At 44.9% G+C, this 22,274-nt stretch overlaps 3 protein-coding genes across 7 annotated transcripts in view; 1 reads left to right on the top strand and 2 right to left on the bottom strand.

The window, feature by feature from the left end:
* Positions 1-751: 751 nt before the first annotated feature.
* LOC117893439 (proteasome subunit beta type-7) lies at positions 752-1,874 on the top strand. Its single transcript, XM_034800058.1, has 3 exons — positions 752-911; positions 963-1,142; positions 1,198-1,874. The coding sequence occupies exons 1-3, from the start codon at positions 850-852 to the stop codon at positions 1,772-1,774; spliced, it is 819 nt and encodes a 272-aa protein (XP_034655949.1). The 5' UTR covers positions 752-849; the 3' UTR covers positions 1,775-1,874.
* Positions 1,841-12,345, bottom strand: LOC117893438 (reversion-inducing cysteine-rich protein with Kazal motifs). Of its 2 annotated transcripts, none has more exons than XM_034800055.1 (7): positions 11,724-12,345; positions 8,958-9,013; positions 5,700-5,814; positions 5,416-5,621; positions 4,672-4,813; positions 3,042-4,604; positions 1,841-2,974 (listed from the first exon to the last, which is right to left on the bottom strand). In XM_034800055.1, exons 1-7 carry the CDS (start codon positions 12,052-12,054, stop codon positions 2,160-2,162), a joined length of 3,228 nt encoding a protein of 1,075 aa, XP_034655946.1. In that variant the 5' UTR covers positions 12,055-12,345; the 3' UTR covers positions 1,841-2,159. The 2 variants fall into 2 exon arrangements, with proteins under 2 accessions (XP_034655946.1, XP_034655948.1); XM_034800057.1 differs by lacking the exon at positions 11,724-12,345 and adding an exon at positions 10,067-10,231.
* Positions 12,346-15,715: 3,370 nt separating this feature from the next.
* LOC117894550 (synaptotagmin-5) overlaps positions 15,716-22,274 on the bottom strand; it is a 35,892-nt gene continuing 29,333 nt past the window's right edge. The window contains exons 1-8 of one of the 4 annotated variants that reach the window (XM_034801671.1): positions 18,885-19,343; positions 18,550-18,804; positions 17,993-18,482; positions 17,649-17,929; positions 17,431-17,580; positions 17,232-17,372; positions 16,898-17,089; positions 15,716-16,834 (exon numbers count right to left, since the gene is read on the bottom strand). In XM_034801671.1, coding sequence (XP_034657562.1) covers positions 16,943-17,089; positions 17,232-17,372; positions 17,431-17,580; positions 17,649-17,929; positions 17,993-18,482; positions 18,550-18,804; positions 18,885-19,229 — 1,809 coding nt within the window. In that variant the 5' untranslated portion in view covers positions 19,230-19,343 and the 3' untranslated portion in view covers positions 15,716-16,834; positions 16,898-16,942. Of the gene's footprint in view, positions 16,835-16,897; positions 17,090-17,231; positions 17,373-17,430; positions 17,581-17,648; positions 17,930-17,992; positions 18,483-18,549; positions 18,805-18,884; positions 19,344-22,274 lie in introns of those variants that run through there. The other 3 variants (XM_034801672.1, XM_034801673.1, XM_034801674.1) reach the window with 3 other exon arrangements.

Here is a 22,274-nt window from a genome sequence, read left to right as displayed (position 1 = left end):
AGCTTGAGGCCATCAACGGCCAAAAATATAAATATTATTATAGATTAATGAGTTTATATTGAATACCATACTGTACCATTATATTCCATTGGATATTTAGAAAATGGATAGGTATATTTCGGTATTTGCATTTTTAATTTTTCTAACTTATTTGAACGCCAGTTGCTGACACTGACCCGAGTGGGATGTTAAAAAATTGTTTTAAGATGTTTTCCTTTTGGGACCAAGTACTGCTCCACAGGATTCTGCCGAGAAGGGGCGAAGGCGATGTTTTTGACTCGAAACTGTCATATTCTGAGTCATATTTTCAAACTGCGGAATGTGCAAAAGGGTATTGTTAGATGGGTTTCCATACTCATGCTCCATACTTATAGTACTCAAATTTTTAGTTTCTGGTTTCTTTCCTGCAGATATGGGTTTAATCAAAGTTTTTTGCGCTTATTTCGTTGATTGTCCTCCTTCTCCACTAATGCAAGAGCCGCCAATCTCACTAAAAGGTGTGTCCTGAATGGATCCATTTTACTTTCATTGGTTTATTAACCTTTTATTCAATTTTCACACATTTTCAAAAGTAAACAAGGCAACTTCCTGAGAAGTTTAACCGTACGGAATGCGGCTTTCACCTCTGGTCACACTCTGCTGCTAGCTAAATAAATATTAAACAGCATAAATAAACTCCGAAACATTGTTCATTCGGTATATAAAACAGTATATTTTATTAACTTGTTGGTATATGAAAGTATTTTCCTGAAGCTCAGTCACACTGATTATAATTTTGATTGTCATTCCGCTCGAAATAAAAAGGTATTTTCTCGAGTAAAAGCAGTAAAAAGAAGATATAAATACGCAATGGATCTGGATTTGGCACGCAACCTGCCACGCGCTGGCTTCAACTTTGACAACTGCAAGCGGTAAGCTCGTGAAACGTTCGGCGTACCTTCATGACAAGTCTTCTTCTGCAGAAATGCGACACTTCTGAGTGGGGGTTTCAAGCCGCCGACCACAACCAAAACGGGAACCACCATTGTTGGCATAATTTACAAGGATGGTGTGGTCCTGGGAGCCGACACCCGCGCCACCGAGGGTCCCATTGTATCTGACAAGAACTGCGCCAAGATCCATTATCTGGCCAAGAATATATAGTGAGTGGATAGTTTGTTTTGAGTGGAAGCGCCTCAACTAACACATACCTTGCAGCTGCTGTGGTGCAGGAACTGCGGCCGACACCGAAATGACTACCGATCTCATTTCGTCCCACTTGGAGCTGCACCGCCTCAGCACCGAGCGAGAGGTGCGCGTGGTGGCCGCCAACACCATGCTGAAGCAAATGCTTTTCCGCTACCAGGGTCATATCAGTGCTGCCTTGGTGCTGGGCGGCGTGGATAAAACTGGGCCCCACATCTATTCCATTCATCCTCATGGCAGCTCCGACAAGCTGCCCTATGCCACCATGGGGTCCGGAAGCCTGGCCGCCATGTCTGTGTTCGAGAGCCGCTGGAAGCCCGACCTGTCCGAGGAGGAGGCCAAGTTGCTCGTACGCGATGCAATCGCGGCTGGTATTTTCAACGACTTGGGCTCGGGCTCGAACGTTGATTTGTGCGTGATACGCAAGGACAGCGTGGAATATCTTCGCAACTACGAGCTAGCCAACAAGAAGGGTAAGCGCCAGTTGGACTATCGCTTTAACATTGGCGCAACACAAGTTCTCCATTCCACCACCAAGGACATGCACATCACTGAGCGCATCGAGGTGGTGCCCATGGAGACGTCCTAAGGGAGCTATTAGTTTTCTTTGCTTTCGCATACTTATTATAAAACCGAAATAAGATTTTTTTGTGGATTGGTTCAATAAATGGAGCAATGCTTCAATTTAATTCGCTCTTTTACTAGTGGGGTTTGGGGGGTCCATAAGTGAGTTTTTATTGGACTAGCTGCGCCCATGGACAGACGTTGGTTTGTCCGACAGCGAATAAAAACCCATTCTACATACATAGCATAACCCGGACCTTTTGCTTAAACATTAATTAATGAGCCTAATATCACATAATATAGAGGGACAATTCCTAGACGTTGAAGGCACATTCCATCTGGTAAACTAATTGATTAATTGGCACCAAGAATCCACTTGATTGTTCACATCTTAAACACTCATTATAAAGCTAATATTCTATCCTATAACTACTAACTAAAAAAAAGATGAGGGGCACTAGCAATAGCGCTCTAGAACCATGCAATTCCGCTCCATTTGGTGTGGGTTCCAGCATATGCGATACAGTTAGACATGACAGGGCCAGGTTGGTAGTGATCCTTGGGGACTGGGCATTTATCAGCGAAGAGATCTTTTCTGCCTCGCGCGCACAAGCGTCCAGTTGGAGCCGGGTTGGTCGCTTGATGCTGCTGCTTGGCACCAGAGCCACAAAAATGCCTACTTCCATGGTGAGAAATCCCGTCAGCTGGCACTCGTTAACCTGCACCAGCCCGTCGAGCTGCTGGAGCACCCCATGCAGCGTGAGCAACGTGCTGTTCTGAGCGCGCAGCCCATACATGGCCCGATCAAACTGCTTCCGGGAGTAGATAATCCTGAAGGCTCCGCCTGCACAAAGCGGACAACATGCCCCGGGCGGCACAATCAATCGACAGTTTCTGGACACTGGAGCCGGGCACTGGACTGTCCGACATCGTCTTCCCATTTCGCTGGCCAGCAAGCCCACCTCCCGACAGCGACCCACGTAGTCGGCCAGCACGTACTCGGCCCTCGCTGCGAAAATGCTCCGATAGGTCACCCCATTAATGCCACAGACGGGCGACGGCGACGGCGACGGCGAGGCGCGATTCGACTGGCAGGCCGACCAATAGTCCACCTGACCACTGGGATTTTCTCTCAGCAGAGCGCATGCATTGGCGTGAGTTCGTCCCTCGGTGTCACACACCTCATCCTGATGGTAGGAGGAGCAGTTTGTGGCGCTGGAGTTTACTACGATGAGATGAGTTAAGGTTAATAATGGACGCACACTTACAAGCTGAAACCGACTTGAGCTTACCACAGACGTACTGCTGACAGGGCCGCTGCATGCTGGCCAGGCAAACCTTCCGTTTGTCTAGGCACTGGGTTCCTTGAGGGCAACTGTTGGGAGCCGCCGCCTGGCAAGCATTTCGGGCATTGCATGCCCCGTACACATAGTTGCCCTCCGGCATGTGGCACTTGGCCACGCAGGCCGAGGGATAGGTGTTCCCGTTCGAGCCACACACGGGCACGTAATGAGCCGCACAGTTGCATGGGAGGCTTGTGTAGCTGGAGTCCGTGAATCCGGGCAGGCGACACTGCTTCTTGGTGCAGGTGATCTCGCCGGCGAAGCAGCTGCAGAGATTGCACTCCAGGTAGAAGGATGAGCCATGGCGGAAACTTCGTCCCCCTGGAAGTGTGCAGTGGGCGTGGGTGTAGCTGGGCAGCGGCTGGCACTGCTCTAGGTGGCCCTGAAGTCCGCAGCTGCAAACAATGTGCTCGGCGGTCAGTGGCTGGCCCACATCGGACTTGGTGTGGAAGCTGCTCTTGCCGAGCCGTACGTACGCCCCAAAGGGCACAATCAGGCTTGAGGCCTGGCCCAGGCTGCATCCTGGAATGCAGGCGTAGCCTTGGATGTCGCCTCTCCTCTGCAGGACACACACCTCACTTGCATTGCACGGTTTTTTAGAGCAGGGCGAGGTCAGTCCGTAAGGTCCAACAGCGTTGCGGGGCTCTTTCCGCAGATACGACCGTAAGGAGATGCATGGGAGCGGCTCCTCGTCCTCTTCCACCGTGGGTTGGAGTCGCGAACAAATGGCCTGGGGTCGCTTCTGTTGGCGTGTCCAGTCCAAGCACTCCTCCAGCAGCTCGTGGCAGTCCTCGCTGCAGATGCCGTTGAAGAGTCCCATCCTAGTGCAGGGTTGCAGTTGCAGAGCGCACACAAGAGCCTGCCATTTGTCTGGGGCACAGCTGGTGGTGTTCTTGATGAAAAGTTCCTGGCCGAGAACCCGAACAAAGCCGCGCTTCTGCAGCATCAGGAAGTCCTCCCTGGCCGCCGCATCGTGGGCTGGGGTGCAGCTGCGGAAGAGATCCGTCGGACGATTATTAAAGTTTGAGCAGAAGCTGAGGCCATCGCAGCCCAGCTCGCACGGGGCATCCACGCTCTCTACGCATCGACGCAGCTCCCGTTCGTCGGGCTGCTCCAAACACTCGCTGTCGAAGCTGACCCGTGTCTCCCACCAGTCACTGGTGAAGATCTGGGTGCAGAGGCGACGGCATCTGTGGCTGCTGGCCTGCTCGCAGCACTGCCGCTTGGCTGCATCGATGCCAAGGTGGTTTGCTTCTCCCACAGCCTCAGTTGCCTTGCCCCCCACTCGTCGGTGCGATGAAAGTCCTCCTCCAGCTGGAACATACAGCTTTCGAGTCACCGTCAGGAAGCATTGCCAGAAGGGCAAGTGTGGCAAGGGCGTGCCACATCCCGCCGCCTCCAGCCGCGTAAAAATCACTTCGCTACGCTCTACCTGGGTCCCATTCTGATGCAGCAGGTTCCGGCAGGTGTGGCGACAGTGCTCCTTGTTGCTGTACGCACAGCACTGCAGATCTGTTCGGGATTTTCAGAGGATGTATTAATTTCGGTGTCCACGGTCCCGGATAGCCGGACTTCTTACATTGTTGGGCGTTGGCCAACGGCGCCATATCCGTGTGGTTGTGTATGCACTGTACCACATCCAAGTTGCGATCCCCGCATGAGGAATCAATGTCCATATGACCCTGGCTGGCATTGGAGGGCTCAAAGGCAGCACGGCAAGTCTGTAAAGAAAAACCGAACAATTATGATTATAAAACACCCAATTCTTGTCTATTCCAGATATGCTACGTATCGATTTCCCCAAACAATTTTGAAAATTACACAAATTATGGAAAACCACTGGAAAGTTGACGAAAGAGAGTGGATGCTCGTATGTACATATGTATATATGTACATATGTATATACATGTATATACATATGTACATATCTATTAATTATTTGCTCCATTTCTTTTTGGGAGTTCTTCCTCAAAAAAATGGAAAACCTTTACCGAGAAGTGTCTGACGACAGTTGACCAAAAAATACGATTGGTCTAAAGTACTTGTTTTAGGTATTATAATCCTCTGCCCTCAAGCATAAATGGTAAGAGCAAACAACTCAACATATTCTTAAATTATCTGGGTTTTGTGTCATTCTTATGTACACAGAGGGTATGTGAGCTCAGAAGACAACGAAAAAACGTACAATCATAGTACTTACATATGTACTACTTCTGGCTATGACATAGAACCTTCATCTGTTTGAGTACCTAATATGATAAAGATTCTCTTTGTAGGCATCATGTGATGATGTCCTTTTAGTAACTAGAACCAACCATCTTACCTCAAGACACTCGGAGGTGCGCGCCTGGCCACAACACCGATCCGCCGCTTCCTGGCGCTCCAGACAGTCGTACAGCATTTGTTCATCGCTCTGCCTGCAGTTGTGGACCGGTGCTTGGTTCGCCGAGGCGCAGACATTCCGACAATGTTGCAGAACACCAAATTGGCAGCAACGCCTGCCCGACCAGTCGGCACCGCGGGTGACCGCTGCGGAGAGTAAGTCCAATAAGAATAAGACGATGAGGATTGATTATCTGAGTGGATTGCCAGTACATTCCCGCTTACCTTCGAAAGTCTGGTTGATGCACGTCCAGAATTCCACCTGAGGCAGTTGACAATACTTTCGCAGCTCCTCACGACCATCGCCAGCGCCACCCGAGGCAAACTCCACCAACGATAACTGGAAATGTGGACATACATAACTTTAATTAGATGGCAGATAAAAACCCCATCTAAGGCCAGTGGAATCAAAACCTAATAACCGATTTAGATGTTTAGCTGTCGGCCCTCTAGACCCTAACCTGTTGCGATCTGCTTCAAGTGCTCACTGCAGTCGCAGCGGGACCTTAATGAGGGATTCGTATCGGGGGTTGCCGAGGGAGACCAAAACATGCTGGTTGCTTTTTTATTTTTTGGCGTATTATGTTACACACTCGTCTCTGGATGCTGTTCTGTTCCTGACACCATCATAAATAACATTTTCTGCTTTACTCCTCCCCCTCTCCGATCTACCTATCGATAAGGGAGAGGCGCAGGAAATTGCACTATCAAATTTTCAGGCTCAGACTCAGGCTCAGGCTCGGCGTGAGACTTGCATATCGGCTACAGTAATCTGAGTAAAGCGATGTCTATTCAAGATGCTCAAGATACGTGCACTTCATCTCTCTTGTCCTTAAAACTGGCCAGGCCAGGCCTTCCAATAAATTCAAATTAGCATAAGCAGGAGCGTAGTTAAGGTTTACTACATTGGGGACCATCAAGAATGAATTTGTTAGTCCTGCAAGCAATTCAACAAAAACATATACATACATACACATACATACAAGTACAAGTTGGATTTTATTAACTCTCCTCCCCCTTGAGAATACACCCCTGAATGTATGTATGTATATGTACATATGAACATGTGATCACATCCATGGCTGTTGCAGTTTTTTTAATGAAGTGTCCATGGCCGGGTCACACACTCCCACGCATGCACAAGCCCAGACGGAGGCTCACTTGTTCTGGAATCCCCTTCCATCTCGCAGCCTGGTCACCTTGGCAGGATAGGCACCATCAGGATAGACGCAGACGCAGACCTTCCTGACAATTTTTGCCCGCGGGACAACAAAAGACCTTTCTTTAATAATAGAATGGGCGTAAATTTGCACTTATCGTGATAGGAGATCTGATCTCCAATCGCGGCTCGACTTTTCACACGTTTTTCAATAGCTGTGGTTCGGATATCAATTGGGTCTTCTATTTCCCGACTCCCACTGCAAAGATCTTAACGCTCTCTAATCTCTTCCATAACCAAGGAAACTCAAATTTAAATGGGAAATACCATACCTTGCCTATGCCAATGACTGTGCTTGTGGGAAAAAACCAGTTTGCTTCATTTTACTTTGGCATTATCCTGTTTTGTGGTTAGTTGTAATTTTGTCAGTTTCAATTTGGGCAAAACATTTAATGCCTTAATTTGCATTTGTAAGTGAAAATGGAATACAAAGCGGAGAAACCTCAGCCCACTTTCAGTTGGAAAAACTAATTGGTTTTGGAGGAAAATTGTTATGATTACAAAGTTAAATGATGCCAGTGATTTGATTGTGGTCTTTTGACGGGGCTAGCTAGGAGCAGGCTACCGAGACACACGCAGACACAGGTCCGGGCCCGGGGCTCGGGATCGGGTATGCAGTATGGGCGCACACAAACAACAAATTGATTTTTGCCCGGGCTTAAGTATTATGAATGACTTTGAGTGGCAAACTGGTTGGTCTGGCTCTGGATCTGGCACTGGCACTAGCACTGTCTCTGGCTCTGACTCTTGTCTGGGCTTGGTCTTTGAGCTGCAATTACCTGTTTGCCAGTTTATGCTAATTAACAATGCAATTTTTGTGTGTGTGGATTTTGTCGAGCTGGGGCTGCGATGGAAGCCTGAATTTTCCTTTTTGGCACAAGGCTCATACATACAACTCCACGCCGAGCACTGAACACTGAACACCGCGCGGCGGATATGGCATTCAAAGTTCTTTCCAACAGTCGTAAAACCTGTCATAATAGTTCTTGATGACTGACTGAGCCACGCTTATGGAATTCTAAATTTATTTTGCTTAGTATGCACCTCTCGCAGTTGCATACACAGAGAGAGATGGAGTGAGAGTGTGCACATAAAAATAACAGGAAATGTGACGAGGAGTAGTTTTCCCTCTTATCGGATGGTTCAATCTGAATCTGAACGGCTGTCCACTCAACTATGTTCCTAGATGGCAAGTTACCGGAATGGCGTTTAATATTTATTGCAGACACATTGATTTCCTTTGAGACAATTTTTTGTTGGGTTTGGCCTGGCCAAGACTTTGGCGACGCAGCGGAGTAAACAAAAAACGAGAAGGGACGTGTAAGACGCTTCTTACGCGTCACAACTTTTATACTCGGCACTCAGTACTACATCTGCAAATTTTACATTATTCTTCATCTGTCATCTACATCAACAACACTACTCACGCCAACACGCTCCTTTAGCTCGCCACCCTCCCCTAGAGCAACACACTGCAGAGTCAGGGCAGAGACTCGGCAGAGACAGAGGCAGAGACGTGTCAGAGGCAGAGGCCTCTGCCACTGCGCGAAGCAGAGTGTGAATGAGAGAATGTGAAAAAAACAAATACAAGCTGCGGGACGGGGTGGGTTTTTCCACTGCAAATTAATTTTTTCATTGTGGCCATAATAAGCTTTGGTGATTTGATAGAAATGGTCATTCCCTACGGAATGCCGTTTTTAGTTTTCTTTTATCTTCAAAATTGTAGGATTGGGAGGCTTTCGCCTTTTTGCGGGGGCGGAAGGGGGCGGGGCTCATATTTGAAATACACTGGTTTCAGTGTGAGCATACAGCAGTCTGGATGCAACATTTGGTGGCTCCGACAAACAAGACGGACAGACGGACGGACGGACAGACGGACAGACAGACATGGCTCAATCGACTCGGCTATTGATGCTGATCAAGAATATACATGCATATATACTTTATGGGGTCGGAAACGTTTCCTTCTGTGCGTTACATGCAACCGTTATCCGCACAAATACAATATACCCTATTTACTCTTCGAGTACCGGGTATAATAATATAATGTAATATGCATATTTAAAATATATTTTTTGAAAGATACATATATTCACAATTTTCTTATTTTTTACATATGTATGTACATGGATATTTCTGCTTACAAAACCAGTAACAGAATTAATTTATGATATATGTTTATACAAATGTATAAATATGTATGTACATATGTAAGTATGATTAACTTCAACGTTTCCTCCCGTCGCGATGCTTCCCATACTTACATTTTCGCAAGCTGTGCGACATGAGCCAAAGACCTGATTGCAACATGTGAAGATATCTAGAGGGAGAAAAAATATATATTAAAACGAGAAGTGATGTGTGAGACGCTTCTTACGCGTTTAATGACATGGATTTTGACACCACTCAGTACATTTAAATGAAAGAAAATGCCACAGAAAAACAGCAAGAGACATGCCTGGAAGAGCATGGTCTGATCTGCCTGATTTGCGATTGCCCATCGCCATATGTTAATCTGTACCCGAAGATACTTATAATTTCTTTGGCAAAGGAAGCAACAACCGCTTCAAATCAGGGGTCTCTGCGATATGGCGGTTCTGCTCTTTACTAATTAGGTGGATAGTATGCAGCTAATCTATGTACGGTGACGGCTTGCCTTTCTGTCTCTTTCCTCTTCTGCGGATTGTTTTGAGGATTGTTCATTGCTGCTGAACTTTTCTTGGGAAAACCAAGGTGGCGAGTGTTTAATGGGGGCTCATGGATGGGAGATATGGCAGAGTGACACAAAGGGCTGCAGATACTCGCAGATAAAAGAATTGAATTCTGTCCAAAAAGTTGCATTAAATTTAAAGATTTCCATTAATATTGTGGGAGTATTCCTATAACCACTTGTTTTTATTTTTTAATATCACTTCGTGGGACTATCGAATGTTTTGTGAATGGGCTGAGAGGGGAAAATCTGGCACCGTTTTGCACACATTCGTTTTTTTCAAAGGCAATCATATCCCCAAATATGATTTTTATCGCACTCTTGTCTGATCTCGCCATTCCGCCCATCCCTAGCTGCTGCCGCTTCGCATACCCAACATGTGCGACACATGTCCCCAGAGCGAGTCGAGTGACAGCTGGCTGGCCGAAGGGCGGGTTCAAAGAGTTCTGTTGAGTGCGTGAAAAATTTCGTTTTTGTCACTTGGAGCAGGAACTGAACTGTTGGGGAGAGGGAGGGGCTACTGAACTTCACAGAACATCAAAAGCAATGCTCATTAATTAAGTGTGCAATTGCGAATGGATTTCATTTTTACAAGGAGACCTAGGCGAGGCGGGGCAGGAGAGAAAATGTTAAAATTTCCTCATCATTTGCCTGAGAAGTCACCTATTTTTGGCCCAGTCATTTCTTTTCGGCCCAGCAAGTCCGAATATTCTTTTTTGGGATTTCTGTGACTAATTGAAGCGGAAATTTACTTTGATGTCTGCCGAACTATGTGGCGAACTATGAACATTGATTTGGCGAGTCAAATTTAAAAACACTGGCAAACTGTGAACAATGTTTTGGATAGCTTGTTTGATTCTCTTCTTGATTTTCCGAATTTTAGTTTTGCTTCTCTTTTCGTTTTTAGATTTTATGTAGTGTTTATTTATAAAACTGTTAACTTTTCATTTAGGTTTGGCCACTCTCTGAATAATGTGTCGTAGTGAGTGCTATTAATACGATTTTAGTTGCTTATTTGCAAAGTTGCGCAGTCTTCAGCTAGCTTGGGTCGGGGCTCTTCTGGCTCTGGCTGTGCCTCTGCCTCGATTGTGGCCAACGATCTAAGTTGCCTGCCAACCCAACGCCAGGGGAAGAATATTTATAAATATCTACAGAAGTTGTCTCAATAGCACTCGGTCTCTGAGAGTCTTCAAGTCAAATGTCACAGCTGATTTGTCGCAGAGTTCTTTGGCATTTCCTGGCAGTGCTACTGATATGCCGTATCAGAGGAGTGACCACCCACCGGGCCTGAGTACGTGAGGGCAGCTTACGCATTCTCAAAATTAAAGGTTTTATATGCAGCTTTTTATGAGCACATCGATCGAATCCAAATAAACTATCAAAGTGAACTGCCTACATTAGTTTTACATATTTGTATGCAAAGCATTTCAAATCTCATTTTAGATGCAAGGCACACGCCTCACAGAAGAAGAATTTCCTTTTCGCAAACAGCGACAATCGGCTGTGCTGTGCCCCAAGTAGCAACGTGCATACGCACATATGTATGTATGTACATACATATGTACATACATATTTATGTACATATGTACATGTGAGGGCAATAAAACTTCATTGGAAACCTAACATTTATCACAAAGTGACACCCACACACCACAGCTCTCCCTTCGTCCCAATGAAATATTTCCTCCTTCATAATTCACTCCGGCTTGGAGTTAATGAAACAGGCAGGATGGGGCAGCTCCAGAATCTGAAGTATCTGTTTGGCTCGGACTTGGACCGAATGCTGGCGCCATCAGACTCACAGCTTGGGAGCAATTCATACAAATTTCGAACACAGTTTCAATTTAGATACACTTTCGCTCAAGCACGCACTCATAGCGATTCATACAGATACTCGTACTCGTATTCTCGTACCGATGCAGTAGTGCGAGTAGCATCATCATCACTTTCAATTAAAACATTTCGTTTGCGCTCAAAAGAAATTATTGCTGTTGATTAAGTGTTGGGCCTGGGGAGGATGTCGATGGAGTGTGGATGGCATGTAGTTCCATTTGCATGCAAATCGAAGGGTAGGGGCTACGTACATGCATGTGTATCTCGATTTCAAAAGTGTGGAACATTTAATTCGAAGAACTTTTTTTTTTTTTTACCAGAACTTGTAGATATTTGTTAAAGCTCTATAACCCGCTATGTATACATACATATATGCGTACATATTGCATGCTGATTATAATAAGCGGTTGCTTTTGATCTTCCTCGAAAGGTCACTGGGCTGTGACTCAGACCCGCCAGAGTCAGAGCCTACAGTGATAAGACTTACCATGTGACTCGCCATCTCCATGAGCTCTCACTGATTGAACGGCCACCGTCTCCGAACTATCGAGTGCCTCGCTGGTTTCCACATCCAGCCAGTCATAGTCTTCCGAGTCCGTGCTATCTGAAGTCTTACTTTTGGTGCTACTGGTGACCTTTGGTGGTATTTGTCGGTCGGCGGAGGCGTTGCTCTTGTTGCGGCGCCGCACCTGTCGCTCTGAGGCGTGACGGTGATCCTTCTTGGTGCTCTGGTTCTCATCCAACTGGCGCACGGCGCCAGAGAGACTGAGACACAGCAGGAGGAGCAGAACCAGTAACTGCCAGCCACTGGGGCGCATCTTTATCGTTTTTTCTTCAGTCCACTGAATTATGTTGTTTTACAGAAGTATTTCTTATTGGGACTATGCTGAGTGCATTTTGTTCACTGCCACCACTGATAAGTCGATCAGTCGCAGGGAAATGAGTGTGTCCATCCACGAATACTCGTACGCGATTCTCCTGCTTCATCTATGTACATATGTATGTACATGTCCAAATGTCATTGCATCCGTTCGATAAGAAAATGCTTATGGACAGTGCAGCAGAGAGCACTGGATTTTCAATTTTGTTTTCCAAACATACATATGTACATATGTATGTACACATGCACACACACATTCATGTATGCGTTTCAAACTCTTTAAATGGCTTTGCTTTTTTACTTCCACTGTCCACTGTTTATGTATGTATGGATGTGTGCACAATAGGTATCAGTGCTGTAGATTTTGAATCAAATAAACGTAAAAACGAAAAATGAAAACCAAAGCCAATTAATTTTAATGTTTTTCCCTGACAAGGGACTCTATTGATTGAGAGTTACAACTACAGATCCGATGGAATGTGCATAATAATCGTAGTACGAATGTACATATGTGTGTATGTATGGTTACTGGTGTCAGTGCAAGTATTTTGAACACGCCTCTGCCACTTGTCCACACGCTGTCACACAGTAATTAAGCCAATTGACCTCGACAGGCTGTTCGTCTGTTTCTCTTTCCGACAGTTTGGCCAAGTCTTTCAGCGGCAGCGACAACATTTTATTAAAAGTGAAAAATATAAATAAATAATATCGAAAGCAGTGGCAGAGGCGGCGGTAGACAAAGTTCCGCCAACGGTGGGGCACGGCACTCTAATGATGGGGCTCAGTCGGGGATACTTGAAGCCTCTCGCCTCGCCTCACTGGCACTCTTCTATGTGCTTGTGTCAAAGCGCATAGCTAAGCAAGGAAGAGACAGTAAGAGTAGTCAGTCACTGCTACGGCTAAAATAATAGCCACCCTCATATTTTAACAAATTTTAGCTGCTCAGCGAAGATTTTGTGAATTTTCCTTGTGAGCCACAGAACATATTGCGACCTTAAGACTTTTTGAACGAGCAGATCTAAACTTAGGAAAATCTGTAAAAATGTTTAAGAGTTGCAAAGCACAACATCAGAGTTGCAAAAGGATAATCAGAGCACACAGACAAGACGAATTAAAGTTCTTTTTAAAGTGCTATTATATTGGCCGTAGCTGTAAGTAATAGTCTGAGGGTGGTGGGCGGTCTGTCATCGTTGAGCGGTAGCTCTGCTTTGATGTCTTTCTAATTGCATATTTTACAGAGCAAAGGAGTCAAGCGCACACACACACACACACACACAAGCCAGCACAAGAGAACAAGGGAGGCTCACAGAGCAGTTATCCTGTAAAAGGAAAGTGGAGCTATTTGATGTAATGTGGAGCCCATCAGTCAAGCCTCTACCAACACCCGCCAACGCTCTGTCGTCAGGCGAAACACACAAGCGGCATGCTTAAAAACTAGACAATTATTAACTCTTATGCAGCTTGAAGTTGAGTGCCGACTTTGTTTCTCCCAGCATGACAGTCTGTGGTGAATCCGTTTTGATTGCAACTGGAGCACGATCCACAATTTTAATGGAGAACACCACAAATTGCTGTATCAACAGAAGAAATTCCAAGGAGTTTGTATTTATTCACTGATTTGGTTTACCGATTTCACAGAGCACTCGCGCAATTTATATAGATAGTAATTAAGCCGACCTGATTGTCACTCATTTGAGAAATTAATTTGAAAGTTTCCGTTTTTCATTCTGTTATTTAAAAAGGATTTAAAATTTTACTAGCTTTCTGCGTTCTTGCATCCGCACGAGTCAACCGTTAAATTGTTCTGATTTGACCGCGGACTTATCGATAATATTTACCAGCTGACCCTCGGAAATATACCGAAATGTTCCTTTTCCTTTTAAAAATTTACCGTAAATATACTGTATATCCCATTTCAATTTACTCGATTTTGAAATTCTGCGTAATATTACCAGCTGCTCGGAGTTCTCAGGGCTAAAACTATAATTTTATCCGTTTAATGAATCAATCCTTTATAAAGACCAGTACTCAGATGATTTCCCAATACAAACGATTGAGTTGCATACTCATGCTGCGAACCTTTTTGCTGTTGGGGCAAGGCCGGCTAGCCAGTCATCACAGGATGAGTACTTCCCAAGCCCTCAGGTTGCACAATATACCAACTGTTTGGACATGTCAAAAAGCTACCAAAAAAAAAACAACGGATTTTACTCTACAATCTGTTGCATTCGAAGGAAATCGATTGGCAAAATACCGGATTTAGGAGAAGTATTTTTGTAAGAGGTTGGCAAGGCTAGAGTTTAAGGGGCGAGGCGATCAACAGTGGCGCCACCTATGCGGGTTATCCGAGAGTTTTCAAAGGTTTTTCTTATCAAGAGAGCGCACAAGAATTATTGAATTTTGATTGGTTGAAAGGTGAAAGCGCGTAAAAAGTCGGTAAAAGTATTAAAAGTATTTATTTTCGATATAGAATTTCAAAGTACATGGCGGGATGGAATGTAATAGGAAGTAAATCTTAAGATCTGCAAGGCAATATTCTGGGCAGGGAGTTTATAAATCTTTCGAAGTAATTTTGTCTTACAGGTTGTGGAACTTGCCACTGTCCACTGGCCAGGCCATCGACGGGTAGGTAGCGGGTTTCACTCATGCATTTTTATTGCATGTTCGGTTATACCAGAATATACATATACGCATAACCACCTGAGTTTAGCCTGCCTATTGAATGGCACAGAAAATTATGTAACTAATTTACCTAAAAACCCTAGAGAATCATATCATGGCGCCTTAAATATGCCCCCTCACTGCATATCTCAAAGTCCATTCATTTAAAATACCATATACTAGATATACTAGAACGCCTATCGCGATCGACTATCGTCCGGCGACAGGTACTATTAACAGCCCAAGGTTGTACTTTACTTTACATTTCATTCTTTTCGAGTAAATGTAAATCCAAGCAGTGTCAGCGAATCAGTTTTTAGAACGATACCCAACGTTTGGCGCAGTTTTTGAAATCAATGGAATCCAGGAAAAGTAAATGTTATAAATTTCACTTTGTTTTTTGCACATTCTCTCATTCACACTCTGCTTCGCGCAGTGGCAGAGGCCTCTGCCTCTGACACGTCTCTGTCTCTGCCTCTGCCGCGTCTCTGCCCTGACTCTGCAGTGTGTTGCTCTAGGGGAGGGTGGCGAGCTAAAATAGCGTGTTGGCGTGAGTAGTGTTGTTGATGTACATAGATGACAGATGAAGAAAAAATGTAAAATTTGACAAATAACCGCTAAGGTGCAGATGTAGTACTGAGTGCCGAGTATAAAAGTTGTGACGCGTAAAAAGCGTCTCACACGTCCCTTCTCGTTTTAACTGATTTTCTGATGTCTGAAATTGAGTTTAGTTTTTTTAAAGTGCGAGTATGTTAATTGTATCCCTAAAGTAATTTGGCAATCATACAATTTCTTGCCATTAAATTAACGTAGTAGTTATTTATTTACCGAATAATTTAAATTCCCATTCATATAATGACATATTCATATTTTTATATGTATGTATGTTTACAGAATATACTCGTACTTATGGTTACAGTTTGTAGTTTGATTATTTTCATATTTGTTATGTATATATGTATATACCATATTTTACACATACATTACATTACATTAGTATAATGAGGACATATTTCCCAAAAACACCAAAAACACACGCATAGCTTTATTTGATGGAAATCCGTAGTCCGTTCCTCCTATTAACGCCCTTATAAATTAGATGGCACGCCGAGTGGATAGGTGGCAATTCTCGTTGTAAGTACATATAAAATAGGTTTTAGTGGTTGGGAAATGACTTCGGACTACTTTTTCAGTGGAGGTCTCCTTTGATAGAATTTCTCGTCCTGGGTTGAAAAGAATATTTAAGTTAACAATTAGCATAAACCCTCTCGATTGCTCTGGGAGTAAGAGAGCATCATTGACGACAAACACATATTGCACACACCCATTCAAGTACACATAGGATCGCATTGCAAAAGGACAACAGCAGGATGGCAATTTGTCAACTGTCGCCAGCACAAAAGAGACTCCACTCTACTCCTTTAGATGTTTTGTCGTCTGAGCCAATTTGAGGGAGGTTTCCTTCCTACATGATTGACGACCACTCACCTATATGACGCGAAGAGCATGGCCCGCGCCTTATGCGGTACATGAATGTGTATAGTATTCATAATTATTTAAGAAACGCACACTTGAATGACTCTCAGACGAAGCGAAAGAATTCTCGGTCCGACCTCAAACTGTTGACGACGATTGGGATATGTCAACGAGTCTGGTTGACATGTGTAAGTGTTATGTGCGACTACCATTTCTGTCATGTATTGTTTCTGTGCTTTTTGTAAAGATTTCACTCATAGCCGTTGCACAAAGTGCACAACTGAAATGTTTAATGAATTACCTTTTCTTGCTGAATTTGTTTAGTTTTCTTTACGGTGTAGGAACTTTTCATTTGAGCTCAATGGAGGGCATGCTCCCGCTTGGTTAAAAGCTATAAACAGGTATAGCCGACAAATATAGATTCGAATTTGATAATTCTAATGAAGATTTTAACATAACTACATTTGAATATTCATATCGTGCACAGAGCCTCACACGAACACGAGTACGTTACAGACACAGACATAAAGTAAGATGTTAGATTAAGATACATTCACCGAGACAGACACGATTTGATGCTGCTGCAATTACATACATATGTAAAATCATAATTATTTAATGTGTCGAGGTCGAGCCCAACATACTATGTATAGTTCTGTACGGCTGTACTGTTTGATTCCAGCAGATGCCTATCGGATGTAGTGCCACATGGCCGTGGGCTTGCGGGCATTGTTAATCATGTCGTGCCAGTGCTGGCAGCCGGTACCGCTCTCCTGGGGGCCTAGGCCGCAACAGCCAATTTCCGCTGCCTCGCTACCAGCCCCAACAACATAGATCTACGCAGGGAGATGAGAGGGGATAGGAGTTTTGAATTAAAACAGAGACATATGTAAAATAGGGCCACTGGCTTGAATTAGCAGCAGAGCCGTCAAAAAAAAGAAGAAGGCTTCCTTCAGTTCACTGCCGTCGCAAGGTTACCTCAATGGCCGCACTGTGGAGATAATTTGATTGCAGATTAAACGTGAATGCCTCGTTCCAGATAGGATTGGTGGGGTCGTCCGACTTGGTAATGCTGGTCTTCTTCTTCTTGATGCGCTTGCCATTTTGAATCAGATAAATCTGTAAAAAAAGCTCAAGTTAAGGTAGGCTTAACTCCCCTACAGATTATAGAACCCACCTTCACATACGGCTCCTGTACAGTGTCCAAATTTCGGGCCTTCATAATAACAACCGTCAAACGTTCCGCTTGAGGTAAATAGTTCAAAGAGCACAGCAACTCCGGTCGATCCTCTTTGGGCTTTTTAGTCCGCAGCAAATCCCCCCAGATCTAGGAGAGTATTCGAGTACAATCGTATGATTAGTAAGCATTCTACCCCTGACTTCAGTACCACTCACCTCAACCGACTTGGACAAATCCAAACCATCCACAGAGAGGCGAACCTCCCCGATGATATCGTTATGTGAATAGCGATCGTAGTCGAGCACCTGCAGAACCAGTTCCTTGCCCTGCAGTTGATCTCGCGAAACCGGAAACTTGAAGTGCTGGTCGAAGTACGGATTGGATTCGCCGCGATGGATGTGCGTCTGTCGCTTCCGGCTGTCCACTTCTGGCTGGAGCATCAGACGGACGTAGGGGTCGCGGAAGCCACCTTCCTCGATTGGGCTAAGATTGTGAGCTGGCGAGGCGAGTATATGTGAGAAGTTAATTTAAATCTCAAAACTATTCGCTCCATACAAACCTTCAATCAAATGTACTGTCAGATCGAACAGATGATAATCGTATTTCACACGCAGGTGAAGTCGACCCATTGCGTGACTCGACTCCGGCGCTGTTAGGTAGACGGGTCCGTCCGGCAATCGATACAGATCCGGCTGAAGCGCCCCCAAGGGAGACGCTGGACCCACGGCGGGATCCATGCCTGGCTGTGATCTTGGCGGTATTAGAAGCGGAGACAGGCAGCGACCCCCCGCCCGGCCCCCACCCACAGCTGCAGTGACTCCGGCCAACGATGCGAGGCTGCTCTGCGAAGGACTGGGGGTGCGAATGTCCCCCGGATCGGTTATGTGAGCGGGACTGCCGCATCGGGCGTCCAGCGAGATGGTGCGCATCGGACTGGGGGATCGAGCCAGGTGGTGTGGGAAGGCTGGTTCACTCGGCAACGAGCTACGTCCGTCCGGTCCAAAGGTTCGTATTTGGGGGGAGGAACCGCGATGACCCTGCGTTTTGAACTTTCGATGAGCACGAAATGTCGGATGTCAGGAGGATAGAGAGTAGGGACTGGAAATCGACACTTACCGAATGCCGGGATGGGGCACTGTCCACGCTGCTCTGGCTGGATATGGACGGCGTGCGCTGGAGTCGCGGCGGAAACGAGCGGCTCTGGTGATGCAAGTGCAACGGACTGTGAAAGACTTCGACGGGGCCGCGCAAGATGTCCGTTCCAGAAACCGCTCCCGATCCCGATCCCATGTGATTATTTATACCCATGGCCAGGCCATGAACCTGTCTAGGCGGCTGGATGGGTTGCGATTCCTTGGCTATGTTGACCTCCTGTGGGGATACATAGGATACATGCAGATTTCGAAGGATTAGGTATTCTCCTGAGGGGAATGCCCTACTAATATAAGAACCTCCGAGTCCGTGGTCAAATCACAGCTATCGCTGCCACTACCGGCCGAAACGCTTCCAATCCCACTTGTGGTGGAGGTCACAGACGAGGCCGACGGCGGTGGTGTCATCGGCTGTGGCGGCGGTGTTGTCGCGGTTCCCGAGGAGTTGGGTGCTGCGGCTGCCTCGCTAGTGGTTGGAATGGTGCTATTGCCCGCCGTACTGCTCCCACTAGCGCTGCTCTCGTCTCCGGAGTTCCGATCAATAGTTACGCGCCGAACCGCACCCACACGCTCCTTGGCCATCCGGGACCAGGACTCAATTCGTTTGTGTGCCAGCCAACAGGCTGCCGGACCCAGGCCGCTCATCGCTTCTAATTAGCAAGGACTATGGATCTCTCAGTATAAATTTGGTTCTTGGCTCTATCTTTGTTCTGTGAAATGAGAAGGTATTGTTGCTTGGCTACCTTGGAGCTTAAGCTTCAGCCAGACAGCTGCTTCAATGCTCCTCTCGGAGCATCCTCTCTATAATGGAAAAACTCATCTACTCCCCACCTCTCACATAAGCGTCAGAATTAAATTCCAACTGCAAATCCGCTTAGGAAAAAATATACTCACACATCATTACACATACACAGGACGGGGCAAGGATGTAAAAGCGAATGAGAGCGGGTTAATTATGCGCCTTGATGGACATCAGAGGATCCACAATGTGTGGGAGAACGCGGTTCACTAACCATGTAAACTGACGAGCCACCAAGCAACTCATACATATTCTTTCTATTCCAGTCGGAATATCGAACAAGATTGAATCATTTAGTAGGATGCATTTGCAATGTTTAAGTTACAACAGAGAAACAAATTTCCTTTTGGCAAAGTGTATAAATATGAAGAGTACAACTGTAAATCAAGCAATTCCCAAGAGAGCGATTTGTCTTTGGGTCGAAAATTCGCTTTAGCTACTGCTTTTGCTTTCAGTCCCTCTTCCTCTTCTCTTCTCACACGATTCCATTCCGTTGCCCGTTACGCAGCGTGGCGAAAGGCGAAATTCGAATTCATTGGCAGTTGTACACGCCCAAGTGCCGCCGTTTAATCGAACATACAGAGAACAGAGGAGCAACGTATCAGTATCAGTAACAGCATCAGTGGACAAGGATCGGGAGGGGTTGTACCCCTCATACAATACAAAAGTGAACAAAAACGTATTTTTCAAGTATTAAATAAATTAAATGAAATTAAGCACGTGTAGCGAATGACATCAAAACAACGCAACATCCCAGGGAAGAAAGAAAGAAAACTCCTAGAGAGAAAGAGAGAGAGAGAGAGAGAGCGCGCTCTTCTCCCTCTTCAGAAGAAGGTGGTGACATGGAGAGCGGTAAATGAAACGAAGCGAAATCCAGGAGCAACCCTCATATTGGTTTGGATAATAAAACTGAGCTCACTCAATGTTAAATATTTTCCAGGTCTGTGTTTGTGGCGCACTCACAGGAACTCATGGCGGATGTTAACTGCTAAACTGTGTATGTGGTAACAGACACACACATACATACATATGTGTACATATACATACATACATACATATGTGGCAGATCTGGTACAAGGATTTTTATTGATTTCGTAGCATCACTTTCGATGTTTTGGATCGCTTTAGCTGATGGCCCTGAACACACACTCCGCAAACCCTAACGTGAATTTAAAATCTAATTAATTAACCACACTCAACTTTTATATGTAAAACCATTTACAATAAATTTTGATTATCAAAAAGGAAAACTAATTTAGAAATTGATTTACATCATTAACAATTGGGACAAGTTGAGTATTCTAAGCCTTCAAACATTTTAAAAACAAATAGAGAGCATACGAAGCGCGTCAAATTTTTTATACCCGGGACTCAGTCAGTTTATATGTTAATACATACATATGTACATACATACATGTCATCTACATCTACAGCACTTCTCCCGAAAAAACTATCCACCCTCTCCCAGAGACGCACACTGTATGACCCAGAGTGTGTGACCGAGGAAGAATGAAAATAATAGGCTAGCAAAAGAAAAGCTTCTGGACGGGGTGGAGGTAGCTATGGAAATTAATTTCTTCATTCTGGCTATATTTATAATGCAATCTAATCCCAATTCGGTGATCTGATAGAAACATAGTATGTACATATCTTCATTTCCTACGTAATTGCGTTTTTAGTTTTCTCTTATCTTCAAAATTGTGGATACAGCAGATTTTCGCCCTTTGTGATGGCATAAGGAGGCGGGCGAGATTTTGAAACAAACTTGATTCAGTGTTTTATCACCTAAGTCTTCACACAAAATTTGGTGCCTCTAGATCTTATAATCTTTGAAAAAAGGCGTCCGACAAGACAGACAGTCGAGTTAATATAGTCATGCTGATGCTGATCAAGAATATATGTATGCACATATATACTTTCTGGGGTCGGAAACGTTTCCTTCTGTGAAAGCACTTTTGAGCACATATACAATATAGCCTATTTACTCTTCGAGTACCGGGACCAGTTAATTAGGACTAAAACAAAATAAAACAAATTGTTTGGGTTATAAAGTAAAGCATTAACTATATTTTTGACCAGAATATCATTCTCAGAGTTCTGAGGTGCCAACCCTAATCCCTCTAGATCCCTCGAACTATTATAAGTGAGCATCAGCAGAGGACCACCGACCGACAGCCGAGGAGTGCTCGAGAATGGCGAAAATATCAGCGGTAATTCCATTAAGATTCAGCCAACCGCACCATTGCTAATTGACACTTATGTAAACTGCATTCAAAGCGATAAACAGCCAAGCCCACAATTTTCACGTTTTTCACCCCAAACTGATACAAAAAATCACTGCAAAAATACCCCAAACAAAATAATTTGTGAGTGAGCTACCCGCACCCTGTGGAGAGCATGTGCAAAGGTGTTGCATGTGGCAACAACTGCAACATATCATCAGCCAGGCCCAAGACAACCCCTGAGGGAACGCACTCGCCTCACCGCCACGCGAGCTGAGTGCCCAAATATCAGATTAAAATTTTCCACCTTGTTTGATATTGCTGCGATTGGTAAATGGGATTTTCATGGTTCGAGCATTAATAATTTTAGATAATTTATTAGGGTAGAGTGGACGCAATATCGACTTGCATTTTTATACCCGGTACTCGGAGAGTAAATAGGGTATATTGTATTTGTGCGGAAAAAGTTTAACACACAGAAGGAAGCGTTTCGACCCACAAAGTATATACATTCTTGATCAGAATCAATAGCCGAGTCGATTTAGCCATGTCTGTCTGTCCGTCCGTCTTGTTGAGCGCCTAGATCTCAGATCTCTCTATAAAAGTTAGAGCCACAAAATGTTGCATCCAGATGGCTGTATGCTCACTCTTTCACATGTGTATTTCAAA

Source organism: Drosophila subobscura, chromosome J, assembly GCF_008121235.1.
Source record: "Drosophila subobscura isolate 14011-0131.10 chromosome J, UCBerk_Dsub_1.0, whole genome shotgun sequence".
NCBI classification, from domain to species: domain Eukaryota; kingdom Metazoa; phylum Arthropoda; class Insecta; order Diptera; family Drosophilidae; genus Drosophila; species Drosophila subobscura.
Note: the sequence above shows the minus strand (reverse complement) of the source record. Positions and strands in the feature narration are given on the sequence as shown.

Bases quoted from the DNA above. Each gene is read 5' to 3' on its own strand.
- LOC117893439 (XM_034800058.1), top strand. From the start codon at position 850: ATGGATCTGGATTTGGCACGCAACCTGCCACGCGCTGGCTTCAACTTT. The intron at 912-962 runs GTAAGCTCGTGA...CTTCTTCTGCAG, and splicing joins AACTTTGACAACTGCAAGCG to AAATGCGACACTTCTGAGTG. The intron at 1,143-1,197 runs GTGAGTGGATAG...CATACCTTGCAG, and splicing joins TATCTGGCCAAGAATATATA to CTGCTGTGGTGCAGGAACTG.
- LOC117893438 (XM_034800055.1), bottom strand. From the start codon at position 12,054: ATGCGCCCCAGTGGCTGGCAGTTACTGGTTCTGCTCCTCCTGCTGTGT. The intron at 4,814-5,415 runs GTAAGATGGTTG...TTTTCTTTACAG, and splicing joins GCACCTCCGAGTGTCTTGAG to ACTTGCCGTGCTGCCTTTGA. The intron at 2,975-3,041 runs GTAAGCTCAAGT...ATCTCATCGTAG, and splicing joins CTGTCAGCAGTACGTCTGTG to TAAACTCCAGCGCCACAAAC.